The 17,140-nt window shown below is 38.4% G+C and overlaps 1 protein-coding gene across 2 annotated transcripts in view; it reads right to left on the bottom strand.

Annotated features, from left to right (window-relative positions):
• The window catches only part of LOC114191051 (ATP-dependent 6-phosphofructokinase 4, chloroplastic), a 33,344-nt gene that overhangs the window by 2,537 nt on the left and 13,667 nt on the right, over positions 1 to 17,140 (bottom strand). For both annotated transcript variants that reach the window (XR_003605916.1, XM_028080205.1), the window contains exons 9-11: positions 7,455 to 7,584; positions 7,247 to 7,287; positions 85 to 309 (exon numbers count right to left, since the gene is read on the bottom strand). Coding sequence is in view for 1 of the 2 variants with exons in the window: in XM_028080205.1 (XP_027936006.1) it covers positions 85 to 309; positions 7,247 to 7,287; positions 7,455 to 7,584 (396 nt within the window). In the remaining variant the exon portion in view is untranslated. The remainder of the gene's footprint in view (positions 1 to 84; positions 310 to 7,246; positions 7,288 to 7,454; positions 7,585 to 17,140) is intronic.

A 17,140-nucleotide genomic window follows, 5' to 3' on the forward strand; every position in this document is an offset into this window, starting at 1 on the left:
TAGGTACATCTTATACATTTCTACGAATATTATACATCTATAACCAAGACAAAATACAAATAAAGGAAAGATAATGCAACATACTTTGATCTTATCAGATAACCATGTACCAACATCAAGAAGTAGCTTGTTCCCTGATGCATCCTTTTTACCTGCATCATGCCCTTCTGCAGCAACATATTCCTGACCTGCTCCTTCGGCTACCACAATAACAAAATGCCCATTTTCTTTTAGCCTCTCTTCAATAAACTCAAAAAGCCCACCTCTTCCTTCCAAATAAAAGGGAGACTCTGGAATCAAGCAGCAATCCTGTAATGACTCCAGCTATTATAGGCATTTCATTTCCCCTCTCAATAATGTTCAAATAAAAATCCATCAAGTCAAATAAGATCTTCATGATGAACTCAGTTCGTTCATTTCAACTATCTTTAACTAAGAGGGGTGAAGTGTCATCTACCAAAAAAGTGAATTTTTAAAACATAAATAACGTCAACATGGAAAGTCATGGAATCTAGGTTTGGACATAAGTTAACTATACAAAACCAACTTGTAACATGAGAATAAGCTCTGTTTAAGTTATATCTCTAGGGAATGAGAGAATAAATCACTCTTCTTGATGTTAAAATTTAAGCAACCCCCAAAGAGGCCGCAACTAAGGCAGTCCAGGTGGTAACCACAATTAAGATGGGCTTTCGAATGGAGAATAGGTGCTATCTAAACAGCTTATTGTCCAGCCCACTCCTGGTCCAGACCAATGGGCTGATGTTCTGACAAAACTTGTTTCTCTGTCTCTGAAAAGGTGCAGTTTCTCTTATTCAGGTCCAAGCTCACAGGTTGATCTAACTCAAGAATACTAAGCACATAGAATACAAACTCAAGAATTTATACTAACTCAAACTTTAAGTCTTAGGAGGGTGATGATTGATAATGCTCTATGTAAAATAAGATGAAATAGGGTTTTGGGATTAATCTCCCTTGTGTAAACCCTACACAAAAGACAGTTTATTTATATTGATAATGGGCCAAATCCCAGAAATACATAATGGGCTGAGCCCAACTATTAAACACAATATTATATCATCTAACACTCCCCCTCAAGCTGGTGCATACAAATCGTATGTACCAAGCTTGTTACAAAGATAATCAATTCTAGGTCCTCGAAGAGACTTAGTAAAAATATCTGCTAATTGATCACTTGAGTTGACAAACTCGGTCTTGATGTCCCTGGATAGGATTTTTTCTCGAATGAAGTGACAGTCAATTTCAATGTGTTTGGTCCTCTCATGAAAGACAGGATTAGAGCTAATATGAAGAGCAGCCTGATTGTCACATATGAGTGTCATTTGAGTGACATCTCCAAATTGCAATTCTTGAAGCAATTGCTTAAGCCAAACAAGTTCACATGTGGCTAAAGCCATAGCTCTATATTCTGCTTCTGCACTAGATCTTGCCACAACACTTTGTTTCTTGCTCTTCCAAGAGATCAAATTACCACCAATTGAGACACAATATCCGGAAGTAGATCTTCTGTCGAAAGGAGATCCTGCCTAGTCAGCATCTGAATAACATACAACTTTTGTATCAGAGTTGGAATCATATAGTAAACCTTTTCCAGGAGAGCTTTTGATATACTTTAATATGTGAATAACTGCATTCCAATGTTCTTCACATGGGGAATTAAGGAATTGACTCACCACGCTAACAGCAAAGGAAATATCAGGACGAGTAACAGTAAGATAATTCAACTTTCCAACTAACCGTCTGTACTGTTCAGGATCTGAGAAAGGCTCCCCCTGTTTAGGTAGAAGTTTAATATTAGGATCCATGGGTGTTTCTACTGCTTTAGAATTCATTAATCCAGTTTCCTCCAGAATATCCAATGCATATTTCCTCTGAGATATGACAATACCACTATCAGATTGTGCTACTTCAATACCCAAGAAATACCTGAGTTTTCCAAGATCTTTGGTCTGAAAATGACGACAAAGATGTTGCTTTAAGAGGGAGATGCCAAGGTTGTCGCTTCCTGTGAGAACAATGTCATCAACATACACTATTAAGTATATACATCCAGCACTGGAGTGATGATAAAAAATTGAATGATCCACTTCACTGCGAGACATGCCAAATTGTTGAACAACACTACTGAATTTTCCAAACCAGGCCCGAGGAGACTGCTTTAGGCCATATAAAGATTTGTGAAGATGACAAACCAATCCAGAAGACTCCCCCTGAGCAACAAAACCCGGAGGTTGCTCCATATAAATTTCTTCATTCAAATCGCCATTGAGGAATGCATTTTTGACATCAAGTTGGTGAAGAGGCCATTGGCGAAGAGTAGCCATGGCAATGAATAAGCGAACAGATGCCATCTTGGCCACTGGAGAAAAAGTATTACCATAATCCAGACCAAAGATCTGTGTGTAACCTTTGGCAACAAGGCGAGCTTTGAGACGGTCAACAGTGCCATCAGGGCCAACTTTGATAGCATAGACCCACCTGCAACCAACAACAGATTTCCCGGATGGTAATTGAACAAGATCCCATGTTCCACTATGCTTGAGAGCACTCAATTCATCAAGCATGGCCTGACGCCAACCAGGGTGGGCTAATGCATCACCTAAAGATTTTGGAATGGACAAAGAGGAAATAGACGAAAGGCATGTATAAAAAGATGGAGAGATTCTATGATAACTCAAAGCAGCATAATGAGGGGAATGATTACGGGTAGAACGCATACCTTTACGAAGGGCAATGGGAAGATCAGACTCAGTTGTTGGAACCAGAGGAGACAAATAACTCGGCACTTGATGTGAGTCATGTGTTGGTGGTTGGCAACGATGTCTTCTGCTATAAACCTGAAGAGGTGGTCTATCTGCAATAGGTACACTCGGAGGTGGCTGAGGAGAATCCGAGGTGGCACTGGAAGTGGGCACACTAGGAGGATCACACACAACAGGGATATCTATAGTAGTAGATGGTGGCTCACAACGAGAAGAGGGGTGTGTGAAGTAAAAAGAAGACTCGTCAAAGGTGACATCAGCGGAGATAAAATGACGGTTGAGGGAAGGAGAGAAACACTTATACCCTTTTTGTGAGCGGGGGAATCCTAAGAACACACATTTGTGGGCTCTCGGAGACAACTTATCCAAGCCAGGACTAAAATCATGAACAAAACATGTGGACCCAAAGACTTTAAGAGGTAAAGGGTGAAGAGGGTCGTGAGGAAATAAAATAGAATGAGGAACTTGGTTATGCAAGACTGAAGAAGGCATGCGATTAATAAGATAACAAGCAGTAAGAACCGCATCACCCCAAAAATGTGAAGGAACTGCGCCATGAATTAAAAGAGTGCGAGTTGTTTCAATAAGGTGCCTATTCTTGCGCTCAGCCACTCCATTTTGTTGGGGTGTATAAGCGCATGATGTTTGATGAAGAATGCCCTGAGAAGCCATAAAATGTTTGAAGGATTGAGAGAGATATTCACGACTATTATCACTCCGCAAATTTCGAATAGAAACCCCAAACTGTGTTTTAATTTCATGAAAGAATGATTGAAAAATAGAGAACAACTCAGAACGATTTTTCATTAAATATAACCAAGTACATCTTGAATAATCATCAATAAAAGTAACAAAATACTGAAAACCTAAAGTAAACTTAACACAACTAGGTCCCCAAATGTCCGAATGAACTAATGCAAAAGGGGACAAAGCTCGTTGTGAGACACTACAAGGAAACGAACTACAACTATGCTTTCCTAATTGACAAGACTCACACGACAAACTAGATAACTTGGACAAGCTGGGGACAAGTTGTTGCAGTTTGGCAAGGCTGGGATGACCAAATTGTGCATGAAGAAGGGATGGTGATTCCATAGCTGCGCCAACATGTGAAGGAGGACGAAGATGATACAGACCATGAGACTCACATCCGGTGCCAATCATGTGTCTTGAACTCCGGTCCTGTAAACAAACAGAATCTTTGGTAAAGGAAATAATACAATCAAGAGAACGAGTTAGTCGACTGACAGATAATAAATTGAATGGAGACCCAGGAACATAAAGAACATGATCAATGGATATGGATGGAAAAATATTAACAGTACCAACACCATGAGATGAGACTCTAGACCCATCAGCCATTGTAACTGAGGGTAAATGATCCGGACAAGACAAAGAAGAAAATAAAGATTTGTTACCAGTAATATGGTCTGTGACGCCTGAGTCAAGAACCCAAGGACCAAGAGAATCAGAGTGAGTCAGGCCAACGAATGATGTACCTGTGCGTGCAACAGAGGCAGATGTAGTGGAACTAGAACTCTGACGTTCCTCATACCATTTGAGAAAGTTGTTGAAAATGGCAGGGTGCCCTGCAGTATCAGATGAAGCAGGATCCACAGTCGCTGATCGGGGAGGAGGGTCAGAGTGAACTACTGCAGCAGACCGAGGAGGACGTCCATGTAGAGCATAACATTTGTCAATCTTGTGGCCTAATTTGCCACAATGGTCACACTTGGGTCGTCCCTTTCCCGGCTTGCGAGAACGATTGCGATCATCCCGCTGAGAGACCAAGACTGAGGAATCATCAGCACAAGTAGATGTATCAATGATTTGTTTTCTTGGCACACGTAAAAGGGCAGAACTAGTAGCAGTGAAGTTGAGCACAACAGGAGACCCCAAAATCTGGTCGCGAACATGGGAATATTCATCAGAAAGACCATGTAATGCCAACAACATAAAGAACTTTGACCGTTGCTCAAGTTCTTCAGCTGGAGTGGAGGCCGGAGGCAATAACTCATTAAACTCATGCAGAAGGGCATGAATTTTGCCCAAATATTCAGCCATGGGTCCAGGACTCTGCGGAGAAACAACTTTGAAAAGATCCGGACAAACACCATAAAGACGCTGAGTGTCATTGGTGTATAACAACTTGGCCTGTGCCCAAACGTCTGAACATGTTTCATATGAACGAAACATTTGTTTCAGCGAAGAGTTAATGGTGGACTTAATGACGATGCATAATTGGGCATCAATTTTCGTCCAGCAGGAAACTTCATCTGCAGCAACTGTAGTTACACTCTGGGTGAGATGATCTTCATATCCTTGACTCTTGAGCCAAAGTTTGATATCGGATGCCCATGTCGCGTAATTTGTGCCATCTAACTTGTCAATGGATAAATGCACATTGACGTAGTTGGTATAAACAGAGGGTTCAGACAGCGGAGTGCTTGAAGATGACACACCCGAATTGGCAGCGGAAGAAGCCATAGAGGGAGAAACCCTAAAAATTCAAGGTGCTCCGATTGAAACAACAACCACAGATTCAGAAAGAGCTCAAGAAGGCGATTCAGGCGAAGTTGATCGGCGCAGAAAACGACCGGCGACGCGCCGTCACGCGCGGCGGAGAGGTGGCGGCTGCCGGAGCTTGCGGCGGCGCGTGGAGGCGCGTGAGAACTCCGATGGCGGCAATCTCTGCGGCGTTGGAGTCGCCTGACCGAGACGAACAAAACCGTCTGGTCGTCGGTCGAAACTGCAGCTCCGACGATGGCGGCGGCGGCAGAGGCGACGGTGACGACGGCAGAAGCGGCGGCAATGAGCGGCGGCGGGACGGTGACTGTAGTAAACTAACCTAAGCTCTAGATACCATGTAAAATAAGATGAAATAGGGTTTTGGGATTAATCTCCCTTGTGTAAACCCTACACAAAGGACAGTTTATTTATATTGATAATGGGCCAAATCCCAGAAATACATAATGGGCTGAGCCCAACTATTAAACACAATATTATATCATCTAACACTCTATGTGCTTTACATGACCAGTTGAAAGAAACTGAGTCATTTGTTCTTTAGCTGCAGGATTGCTAGTAAAGTGTGGAGCATTTATGATACGTGGATTGGAGTAAGTTTTGCACATCATAATTTACCAGAACAACACTTCCTTCCATTTAGTACAATTGAGTAGTAAGAACAATAAGTTGGGGAGGTGTATGTAGTGACAATTATTTGGTTCTATGGAACAATATGAATAAAGTTATCTTTAGCAATAGGGTACAAGATGCAGAAGAAATGTTTAGCTTAGTACAGTTGAAAATGTTTAGACATGGTTAACTCATAAGATTCCATAGATAGAGTTCTCATGCTCCGACTCGTGTATAAGCCCAACAGTATGCTTAAAATTTATTGAGTGTTTTACATTACTCTAGGATATTCTGCCACCACCAGATTTCTAGCATAATAAAACATGTACAAACTATTTTATAGGCCAATATGTAATACAACTTGACTGCAACGTCCAATTAAATCAATTTGGATGGCTTTGAGCCACACAAAGATTTCTTGAGCAGACATGTCTTTACTTTATATCCATGCAAAACAAACCAAACATTCATCAAGTCGCATTAAAATCTTTGATTGCAAGTTCACTTTATATGTTTCTTTGATCCTTCCTTTTTCTTTTAAGGCTCATGGAAACTCCAGATTCAAGCTTGGTAAAAATCTAAATTAGTAGCCCCTAGCTTCAGGGTGGGTAAAAATCAAAATATATTTGATGAAATTTGTCTAAAGCCCAAAGCAGAAGCTCCACTATGTTCACTAAATAGAATAATTATATCTAAAGATATTCCAATATTATAATTACCGCAAGACAATATATATTAAACTATTTACTATATTCCAACATTCTTGTAGTTCCCATCCTCTTCCGTTGAGGTTCTGTTTAATAAATTTTAACCACTCATTATTTAATATGATTGAAATAAAAACACCTAACCCATGATACCACTAAAATAGGCATTCTTGTTCCTCATTCTAGTCATAGTTGGTTTTTATTTTAAGGGTTAGATTTAGTAATAAATATAATAATAGTTAAGATTTACTAAACAAATCTCTCCTATTAGCAGTAAACAGGAGAGTCTAAATCCATTTTCAGTTAGTTCCACTGGAGTGACTCGCCAATGCTTTTTTTTTTCTCAGCAGTATGCAGATAGTGTTTGTCCTCTGTAATATCTTGCACAACATTGTACTCCTACCCAAATTTGCTGAATATAAATAATAGAAAGACCACACCCGCATAGGGTACACTTAAAAAATATCTCTTCATTAAGTCCTAAAGTTTATGATGCATCAGACTAATTTGTAGCATGACAAAAAGAAAAAATAATGAAATAGAAAATTTTCACAACCAAAAGAATCAGTTCAAATGTGACCATCACTGATAAATGCTGACATTAGAGAAATGTCTTACCACATCTCGACTTGCCTGTGTTGCATACATTGCAATGAAACCTGCATATGGAATCTTGTAAAGTTCAAATAACAACATTTCACTCATACATAAAAGATCCCATTTTCTGTCATTTCATTGAATAAAATTATTTAGAAAATTTGAATTGCAATACAAAAAGGAGAGAGGAAAAAACATAATATAACATTTCTGTAATACTACTATTTACCACTGTATCTGCCCATCAGCTTCACAATTCCAACTCCATTTTCAACACTTTCAACCTCCACATGTGCAGCATCAATAGCTCTCTGGGCTTCTTCCACAGCAGTTTCAAATCCAAAAGATTTGTCTATCACCTAGATCCAAAAACATAAACAAGCAGAATAACATAACATAAAAAATGCTTCCTCTGTCTAAGTATATTTATTTTAATAAATGTTGTAAATGCTACGTCGACAAAAAGTTGACGAATAAATATAATATCTCCAAGTCAAGACACATGGTTGCACACACACCTACAAAAACCTGAACAGACAGAGAAGATGCCATTAAAAATAGAGTTTCATATGTAAACAACTAGCTGATAATGTTAATTTTTACCATTATCCAAGCTATATTTTATTAGCAAAATCATCTCTTCCAAAGCTTTTAACCTACTTAATCCTCAATTTTACCTCACTTTTGTAAATAAATACATTTTGAATTACATTGATTTAAATATATCACTAATCCCCATTTTTGTGTCCTTTTTGTAGATGGAAAGCTTTGTTCCAAAAAATCCAGACTAATGAGTAACCCGAAATAGCAAGGAGAAGAAAAAAAATGTCCACAGGAAGCGCCTAGCGACACAAAGTCAGCGCCAGGCGCAAGAGGCAGCCAGCCAAGCGCTAGCCAAGCGCCAGCCATGCGCTACTGTTAGTCACCGCCTGGCGGTACTTGGACACTGTCGGGCAGTTCGCGCAAACTTTCACCACTGTTTTACAGCTAGCGCCTGGCGATGAGAAGCTTTCGCCAGGCGCCAGTCTCGTTGATGTGGCAAGTTGGCCCTTTTTCTTCTGTTTTCGTGAGGGGAAAAGGATCTTTGACACTTTGGAGCTCGAGCAACACGTCTTTGAGCACTTGGAGGTCTGCTAGGGCTAGTGGGAACTACATGAGAGTGAAGTAGGTGAAGTCTAACTCCAACAATATCAATCCATTGCATTTCTAGTCTTTACCATTTTCTAGAGTCTTCAAATATCCAAGTTCAATTTTACTTGTTTATGAAATATTTACTTTCTTGCACACAAAAACCCAAATTATGGATTTATTCTTTAGTTTAAATTAGTTACTAATTACGCAATTATTTAGTATACACGAGTCTCTTGGAAAACGATATCCTGGTTTTACCGATTACTACTTGCGCGACTTGGTACACTTGCCAAAGTCTTAACAAGTTTTTGGCACCATTGCCGGGGACCCGTGTCTAATACTAGACTTTTCTGTGATTTTTGACTTATTTAGACTTAAATTCTTTTGTTCATATTTACTGTTTTTGTTTACTTATATACGCACATTATTTTTGGGCTAACTTGCAGTTCGAGCTTGCTTTTGTTGTTGCTTTATAGTTTATGCAGGGTAGGATCCGTACAAGGAGGACTTCATCTTCAGAACCACTCTTTGCCGATCCTGAAATAGAGAAAACTGTCCGCAGAAACAATAGTGCCACAAGGAGAAGACGAGCTCAAGCACAACACGTTGCCCATCACTCTTCTACTTCAGACATTCTTCCGTCTACTTCTCAGAATCTTGATTCTTTTCCAGAAGAAGAAATGGCAGACAATCCTCATGGTGATGGTAGAGGTCGTGAACGACGCACTTTGGAAGATTATGCAGCGTTCACAGGCCATATTAACTTCAACAGTATTGCTAGACCAACTGTCAATGCCACCAACATGGAGATGAAGCCAGCTTTTATTCATCTGGTGCAGGGTAATCAGTTCAACGGCCTGTCTCATGAGAATCCCTACACTCATCTGGCCACATTCTTAGAGATATGCAATACTGTGATGATCCATCAAGTTCCTGATGAAGCCATACGCCTGAGTCTCTTCCCGTTCTCACTAGCAGGACCCGCAAAAGTCTGGCTGAATTCCTTTCCTGAAAATAGCCTCACTAATTGGGATGATGTGGTTGTAAAGTTCTTGAGCAAATATTTTCCCCAATACAAGGTTAATAAGGGAAACCAGGAAATCTCAGCATTTCAACAAGATATGGATGAGTCTTTAGGCCAAGCTTGGGATAGATTCAAAGGACTGTTGAGGAGAAGTCCCATTCATGGGTTTGATCAACCTACACAACTCACTCTTTTCTTAGCAGGCCTTAAATCCCAGTCAAAGTTGATGTTAGATGCCTCTGCCGGTGGGAGTATCAAGTGGAAGACGCCAGAGGAAGCTTATGAGTTAATAAAGAATATGGCAGCCAATGATAATGAAGCTTATACTGAGAGAGCCCATTCTCAAAAGAAGGGTATTCTAGAGCTTCAATCTCAAGATGCTCTATTGGCTCAGAATAAGATTATGACTCAGTAGCTGGAGACCCTGATGAAGAAATTGTCACAACTTCCTCAAGAGCTTCAAAATGCCTCGATAACTCAAATCCAACAAGTGCAAAGTTGTGAGTTATGTGGAGGAAACCATACCAATGGGCAATGTGCTATGCCAAACACATCTCAAGAGGAAGTTAGTTATATGGGCAATCAAGGTCAACTAGGGAACTATAATCAAGGATGAAAACCTCACCAAAACATGGGCCAAGCAAGACCTTCCAATAGGCCCCTACATCAACAAACTTACCAACATCCCTCTCTGACTGACCGAATCTCAAAGCTTGAGGATATGATGCTACAGTTCTTGCAAATGTCAATTCAAAATCAAAAGAACACGATGCATCAATAAAAAACTTGGAGGTGCAAGTGGGGCAATTAGCCAAGCAATTGGCTTATCAACGAGGAAGTTCTTTTTCCGGCAATACTCAAGCCAACCCCAAAGAACAATGTCAAGCTATTTTCACTAGAAGTGGGAAGGAGGTTGGGCTTGGATCTAAAGAAAAGGTGGAAGTTAGAGAAAAGAAAAAGAATGAAGAAGCGATTCAAGAGGAAGAAGTTGATGAAGAAATTGTAGCAGAGGAGGAAGTTAATAAAAGAGAGGAAAATGAAAAAGAGAAAGTTGTTGTGAAACTCATTCCCTATCCTCAGAACCCTTCAAGAAAATAGCAAGGAGAAACAATTAACTCGGTTCAAAGACATATTCAAGCAACTTGAGATCAAGATCCCGTTTTCTGAAGCACTGCAACAAATACCTTCTTATGCAATGTTCATGAAGGAATTCCTTGGCAAAAAGAAAAAATACATAGAAGAGGAAACCATTGAAGTGCAAGGGAATTGTAGTGTCATTATTCAGAAAAATCTTCCTCCAAAAATCAAGGATCCGGGTAGCTTCACTATCCCCTGCACCATTGGAAATCAAGATATGGGGAAATCTCTTGTTGACTTAGGGGCTAGCATCAATCTGATGCCCCTATCTATGCTGAAAAAGATTGGTGGTCTCGAAGCCAAGCCAACAAGGATGACCTTGCAATTAGCAGACAACTCCATCAAATACCCTTATAGCGTGGTGGAAGATGTGGTGGTGCAGATAGATAAGCTTAATTTCCCGGTTGATTTTGTGGTGATGGAAATGGAGAAAGATGAAGGGGTACCACTCATTCTTGGGAGGCCATTCATGAAGACAGCCAAGGTTGTCATCAATGTGGATGAGGGAACGCAAAAATTGAAGGACCAAGATAAGGAAGTGACTTTCAATGTTTTTGAAGTTGTGCAAGAATCGAGTGATGAACAAACTAGTCTTAAGGCCATTAATGAAGTCTTATCTGTGACTAGTAGACCGTGGCAAGCTTCTAAGTTGCTTGGAAAGTGCTCAAAGTGTTTCTCCGCGAAAGTGAATAAAGAGAGGGAAGAGAAAGATGATGTTCTAGTTCACCACCACCCTTTGATGGGAACTAATGGGCTTAGACCCGGCCAACCAATTGTGATGAGAAAAGAACATTTGAAGATTTCTCCTAGAAGATTCAAGTCAAGCTGGGCAAGGCTATGGGTGATTAGAGACATCAAAGTTGATGGAAGGATTGAAATTGAAGCTCCTTATTCTAGAAGGACTAAATTGGTGACTAGTGCTCAATTGAAGTTGTATAGGTGTGAGGTTGGGAAGGAGCACACCAAAAGCACCAACCAAGCTTAAGCGCCTTACGCGTCAGGCTCGTGACGTTAAACAAGCGCTTCCTGGGAGGCAACCCAGTGCTCTAAACTCATTTTAGCTTTTAATTTTCGTTTTTAATATAGCTTTGTGTTTTTATGCATGTGTGAAATGTGTTAGCATAGATTGTTGTGTTTGTTGAGATGTTGAACTTTGTGTTAATTTGCATATGTGAATTTGTGGAAGCATAGCCTAGATGTTGTTAAGCATGTTTAGTTTTAGGATGGTGTTAGCATGTGCTAGTTGTAGCATTTTGAAATTGGTTGTTTGTGAGAATAGTAGTAGCATAGCTTGTGTAGTAAATTCATATCTTAAGTTAAGTTGTGCATGTGTTTGGTGAATTGAATGTTTTGCTTGAGTGTGAATGCTTGGTTTGAGGTTGAAAAAGTTTGAAAGAGATGTTTGCAAGAGTGAAAGGTTGGTGGGAGCATATTTGAGTCAAAGCCAACCCATCCATAAACCGAAAAATACAATTTCCACCACTGCAGCTAAGCCGCCTGGTGGCGTACTCGCTCCCGCCTGGCGCCTGCAGTGAATTCAGCCCCCCTGGGAGCATTCCAGAGTCCAACCGCCTGGCGGCACCCTTCTATCCGCCTGGCGCCAGAAAAAAATTTGACCACTGGGAGCACTCCAGGAGCTAGCCGCCTAGCAGCTACTTCGATCCCACCTGGCGCCACACCAGAAAAACACAAAATTTGCAATTTTATTGATACGCCGCCTGGCGGCTCGTGACCTACCGCCAGGCGGCAGCGCTGCGCAGCACTAATATGGCCATTTTAAATGTTTTTTGAGCTCCCTCACAATCCTGCTGCACTCCCTTACCCTAAATCCCACTCACGCCTGGCGCCGCTGGTCCTCTATTCTCACTTCTCTCAAATCCCTAACTCTATTTCCCAATTCCTCTTCTAATTTAAAAACCCTAACCCCCAATCTGAACCTAATCTCGTGCCTTCATCACTCCCACTCACACTGCCGCCACACTCTCGCCAGGCGAAGCGCAGCTCCAACCCTTACCACGCACCAGCTCCTCTTACACTCTCCGATCTCACTTCTTGCAACATTCTCTCTTGCATTCAACTCAAGTAAACTTCTTTCTTGTAGTATTTTCGTTCTAGCATCTTTGATTTACTTCATTGTTGATGCACTAGTTTAGGGTTTACTTTGCTTTGATATATTTGTTGTTAATGTTGCTTTTGTGTTTATAATCTCGTGCTTACTGTTATTGGGCTGCCAACGTGCTGTTTCCTTGCTGCCTGTGCCTAGTTTTCCTAACATCCATGGCTGCCTTGTTGTGTACCGCCTGGCGGTGGCCATTTTGGCCTGCTTTACCGCCAGGCAGTGGCGCCTTGCAGAGCCTCTACTGTGAGCTGGCGCTTGGCGCGCGTTTTGGAGGTGCCAGGCGGTGGCCCCTGCTTTTGCCTCTTTCTTTGATTTTCATGTGATTGTTGCTTGGGTTGTGAGGCACCAATGTTGCAATGGTTTTTACATCTAAATGACTTGACATTTTGTTGTTCTAGTTTAGTCTTTAGATGCAATTAACTCTCTTTTTGTATTAGAAGTGAGTTTTAAGCCTAATTCAACCTCACAAAACCGGCTTGTAAGTGAGGTTTGCACCTCACTTATATATTATGAAATTGCCTTATCTCTAGTCGATGTGGGACTTCCAACCTATGAAGCTCCGACACGGCGTTCGAACCACGCTTCCTCGTTTCGGAGGCGCACCGGACACAGACACTCACCGGAAGCGCACACGACGCGGTGTCGGACGCTGCTTTTTGGGCCGGACACGGCCTTCTCTCTGGACGCGGAAAAGATACGTTGCGGTGCTGCAAAAAGTGGAACGTGGATGCCCGTTGCAGAGTTGCCCGTTGCAGAGTTGCAGTTGCAGAGTTGCCCGTTGCAGTGTTGCCACCAAATTCACGGAGAGGAGAAGGGAAGATAGAAGATAGGAAAGGGAAAGTTAAGCAAAAGAAAAAAAAGATCTGAAAAGAAAACGTAACAATATTCTTATCAATTTAATAATTTAGTTTTACAGATCCCAAATACAAATACATCTGTTCAGTTATCACATTTTCACTTTATCTAAAATTTTCTTAAAATATTTTATTTAAAGAGATTTTAACTTGTTTTATCAGTATATAATATATTATATTATAATTAATTTTAATCTATAACATCTTTCATTTTTTATATGTAAATAAATATAAATAAATTACTAGATACATGTTCCATATTTCAAATAAATATAAATAAATTACTTTATATAAAAAAAAATTAAGATAAATATATAAATAATCTTAATAAATTATATAGAATTAAAACTAAAAATTTTAACAAAATAATCCTCAAATATATCTATTTGAATATCTTTATACCTCATCTTTTAATAACAAAAACCTTATACATGTTCAATAAATACATACAGAGACTTACAAAATATACAAAGAAAAAGAAATCAGTTAGAGGTAAAAGAAAGAAACGTTGAGATTTAGTGAGCGAAACACATAGTCATTGCAAGAAAGCTCTTAGAGGAAGAAGGAAGAAGCTCGGATAGAAGAATAAAAAGAGATATATTTTGAGCAGGAGAAAAGAGTAAATACTGAGAAGAAGTGTGTAGAAAAAGGTAAGTACTCTTTATGTCTTCTCTCCTTCTATCTATTAAATTCTTTGTCTTCTATATTAAATTTTATCCACACCCTCTTTTTCTTCTACTTATTAAATTCATCCATTAAATGCTAATAATTTAACTTTTTTAATACTTAATGTCATTCTATGCATCCATCATATTTGCTATAACTTATACATGTGAGAGTACTATGTTCCTTGTTCTTTTAACAATATAAAATAATTTAATAATTTAACATTACTTTAAAAATATATTATTTTTATAAATAATTATATTTTATAGATAATTATATTTTATATTATTATTAGATTATACATGATACTTTATTAGTTTTTAATTTCAAATTTCAATACATATGCGTTACATAATTTTAATTTATTTTATAATTTAAATTATAAACATAAAATTATAAGTTTTATATTTTGAATTTAATTTTATAAATATATTATGTATAAAAATTATTTAAATTATATACTTTGGTTTTATTTTTAAATTTTAAATATTAAGTAAATTTTATATTTTCAATTTATTTTATTATAGGAAATTAAGATGAGTAGACCTAATCAAGCTATTGAACAAGAAGATGAAACAAAACCCCTTTGGAGATATTTTACAAAGATAAGAAAGACTCCTGGTGGTGGAAATTATATGGTCAACTGTACTTTGTGTGATTTTGAATTTAATGGATCTTACACTCGAGTGAGAGCTCATCTCTTAAAAATTAAGGGAGAAGGGGTTAGAGTTTGTCCAAAAGTGAATCCGACAAAACTTGTTGAGCTTAAAAGATTGGATAATGAAGCAACTTTGAAAATTGAAAATTCAAAGAAGAAAAAGGTCTCTCTACCACCTGTATCTGAGGAAAGAAAGTAGACAAGCAGTGGTGGTGTTCACCAAAAACTCAAGGGTCCTCTAGAAGCTTCTTTCAACATTCAAGCTAGAGATGCTCTTGATTGTGAAATTGCAAGGATGTTTTATTCTTCAGGATTACCATTTCATCTCGCAAGAAGTCCTTATTATAGGAGTGCCTTTTCTTACGCTGCCAATACTTCTAACCTTAGTGGATATGTACCACCATCATATAATAAATTGAGAGGTCCACTGCTTGATAAAGAAAGAGCTCATGTAGAAAATCTTCTGCAACCTATAAAGAATTCATGGAAGCCAAAAGGTGTGACAATTGTTAGCGATGGATGGAGCGACCCTCAGAGAAGACCTCTTATCAATTTTATGGCTATCAATGAGAGTGGACCAATGTTTTTGAAAGCAATAGATGGATCTGGTGAGATAAAATACAAGGATTTTATTGCCAAACACATGAGAGATGTAATTATGGAAGTTGGACCACAAAACGTGGTACAAATTATCACAGACAATGCAGCAGTATGTAAGGCAGCAGGTATGATCATAGAATCAAAATTTTCTTCAATATATTGGACTCCTTGTGTAGTGCACACCTTGAATCTTGCATTGAAAAATATTTGTGCGGCAAAAAATACAGAAAGAAATAGTGATCTTTATGAAGAATTTTATTGGATCTCACAGATTGCTGATGATGCTACATTTATTAAAAACTTCATTATGGGGCACTCTATGAGATTATCAATGTTTAATAACTTCAATTCATTGAAGTTTCTTTCTGTTGCTCCAACGAGATTCGCTTCAACCATCATCATGCTTAAAAGATTTAGAACCTTGAAAAGAGGACTCCAAGAGATGGTAATTAGTAATGAATGGTCTCATTACAAAGAGGATAATGTTGATAATGCACGAACAGTCAAAGAAACTTTATTAAATGATAATTGGTGGATGAAGGTTGACTATATACTTGCTTTTACTGCCCCTATTTATGATGTTATCAGAAAAACAGATACGGATATGGCTACTCTTCATTTAGTGTATGAGATGTGGGATTCAATGATTGAAGATGTGAGGAAGATCATATACCAACATGAAGGAAAGGCACAAGTTGAACATTCATCTTTTTTTGAGGCAGTAAACTCAGTATTAATTGATCGTTGGACTAAGAGTAGCACATCTCTTCATTATCTTGCTCATTCTTTAAATCCAAGGTAATTATACTATTAAATTATTTTATTATTATATATTTTTTTGTATATGTCTTATCTATAATATATAATATTATGTTAATTTATGCTTATGTTCTTTAATACTGTAGATATTATAGTGATGAATGGTTAAGTGAAGATTCACAAAGAGTTGCCCCACATGAAGATGCAGAACTTACTCATGAAAGGAAAAAATGTTTTATGAAGTACTTTGATGATGTGGATGTAAGGAGACAAGCAAATTTAGAGTTTGCAAACTTTTCAAATGAAAGAGAAGATTTTGCAGATCCCGACGCTATAAGGGATAGAACTAAAATGGATGCAAAATCATGATGGATTATTCATGGATCTCAGGCACCAATACTTCAAAAGATAGCTCTTAAGTTACTTGGACAACCTTCTTCTTCTTCTTGTTGTGAAAGGAATTGGAGTACCTACTCTTTTATACATTCTTTGAAAAGAAATAAGATGACTCCCAAAAGGGCAGAAGATTTAGTATTTATCCATAGTAATCTCCGTCTTCTCTCAAGAAACTCCTCAAAGTATAGAGAAGAGGAAACTAAATTGTGGGATATTGGAGGAGATGACTTTTCATTGGAAGACAGCGGAATTCTTCAGATTGCTAGCCTATCTCTTGATGAACCAGAATTAGAAGATGCATTTTTCAATGAAGATGAAAAAATATGAGTTAAACATCCTGATTTACTTACGTTTTTTTTTTTTGTTTTTCTTTTGCTAGACTTTGTTTCTTTTATAATTGTTTATCTTGATTTCTATTAGATCATGAATATAATTGGTGGATTGTTTTTTATATAAATATTAATTTTCAATTTTTTATACTATGAATTGTAATTGTTATATATATATATATATATATATATATATCCGTGTCCGTGTCCTACATTTTTTCAATTTAGACGCTTCCCCGTGT

Source organism: Vigna unguiculata, chromosome 7 (assembly GCF_004118075.2).
Source record: "Vigna unguiculata cultivar IT97K-499-35 chromosome 7, ASM411807v1, whole genome shotgun sequence".
NCBI classification, from domain to species: domain Eukaryota; kingdom Viridiplantae; phylum Streptophyta; class Magnoliopsida; order Fabales; family Fabaceae; genus Vigna; species Vigna unguiculata.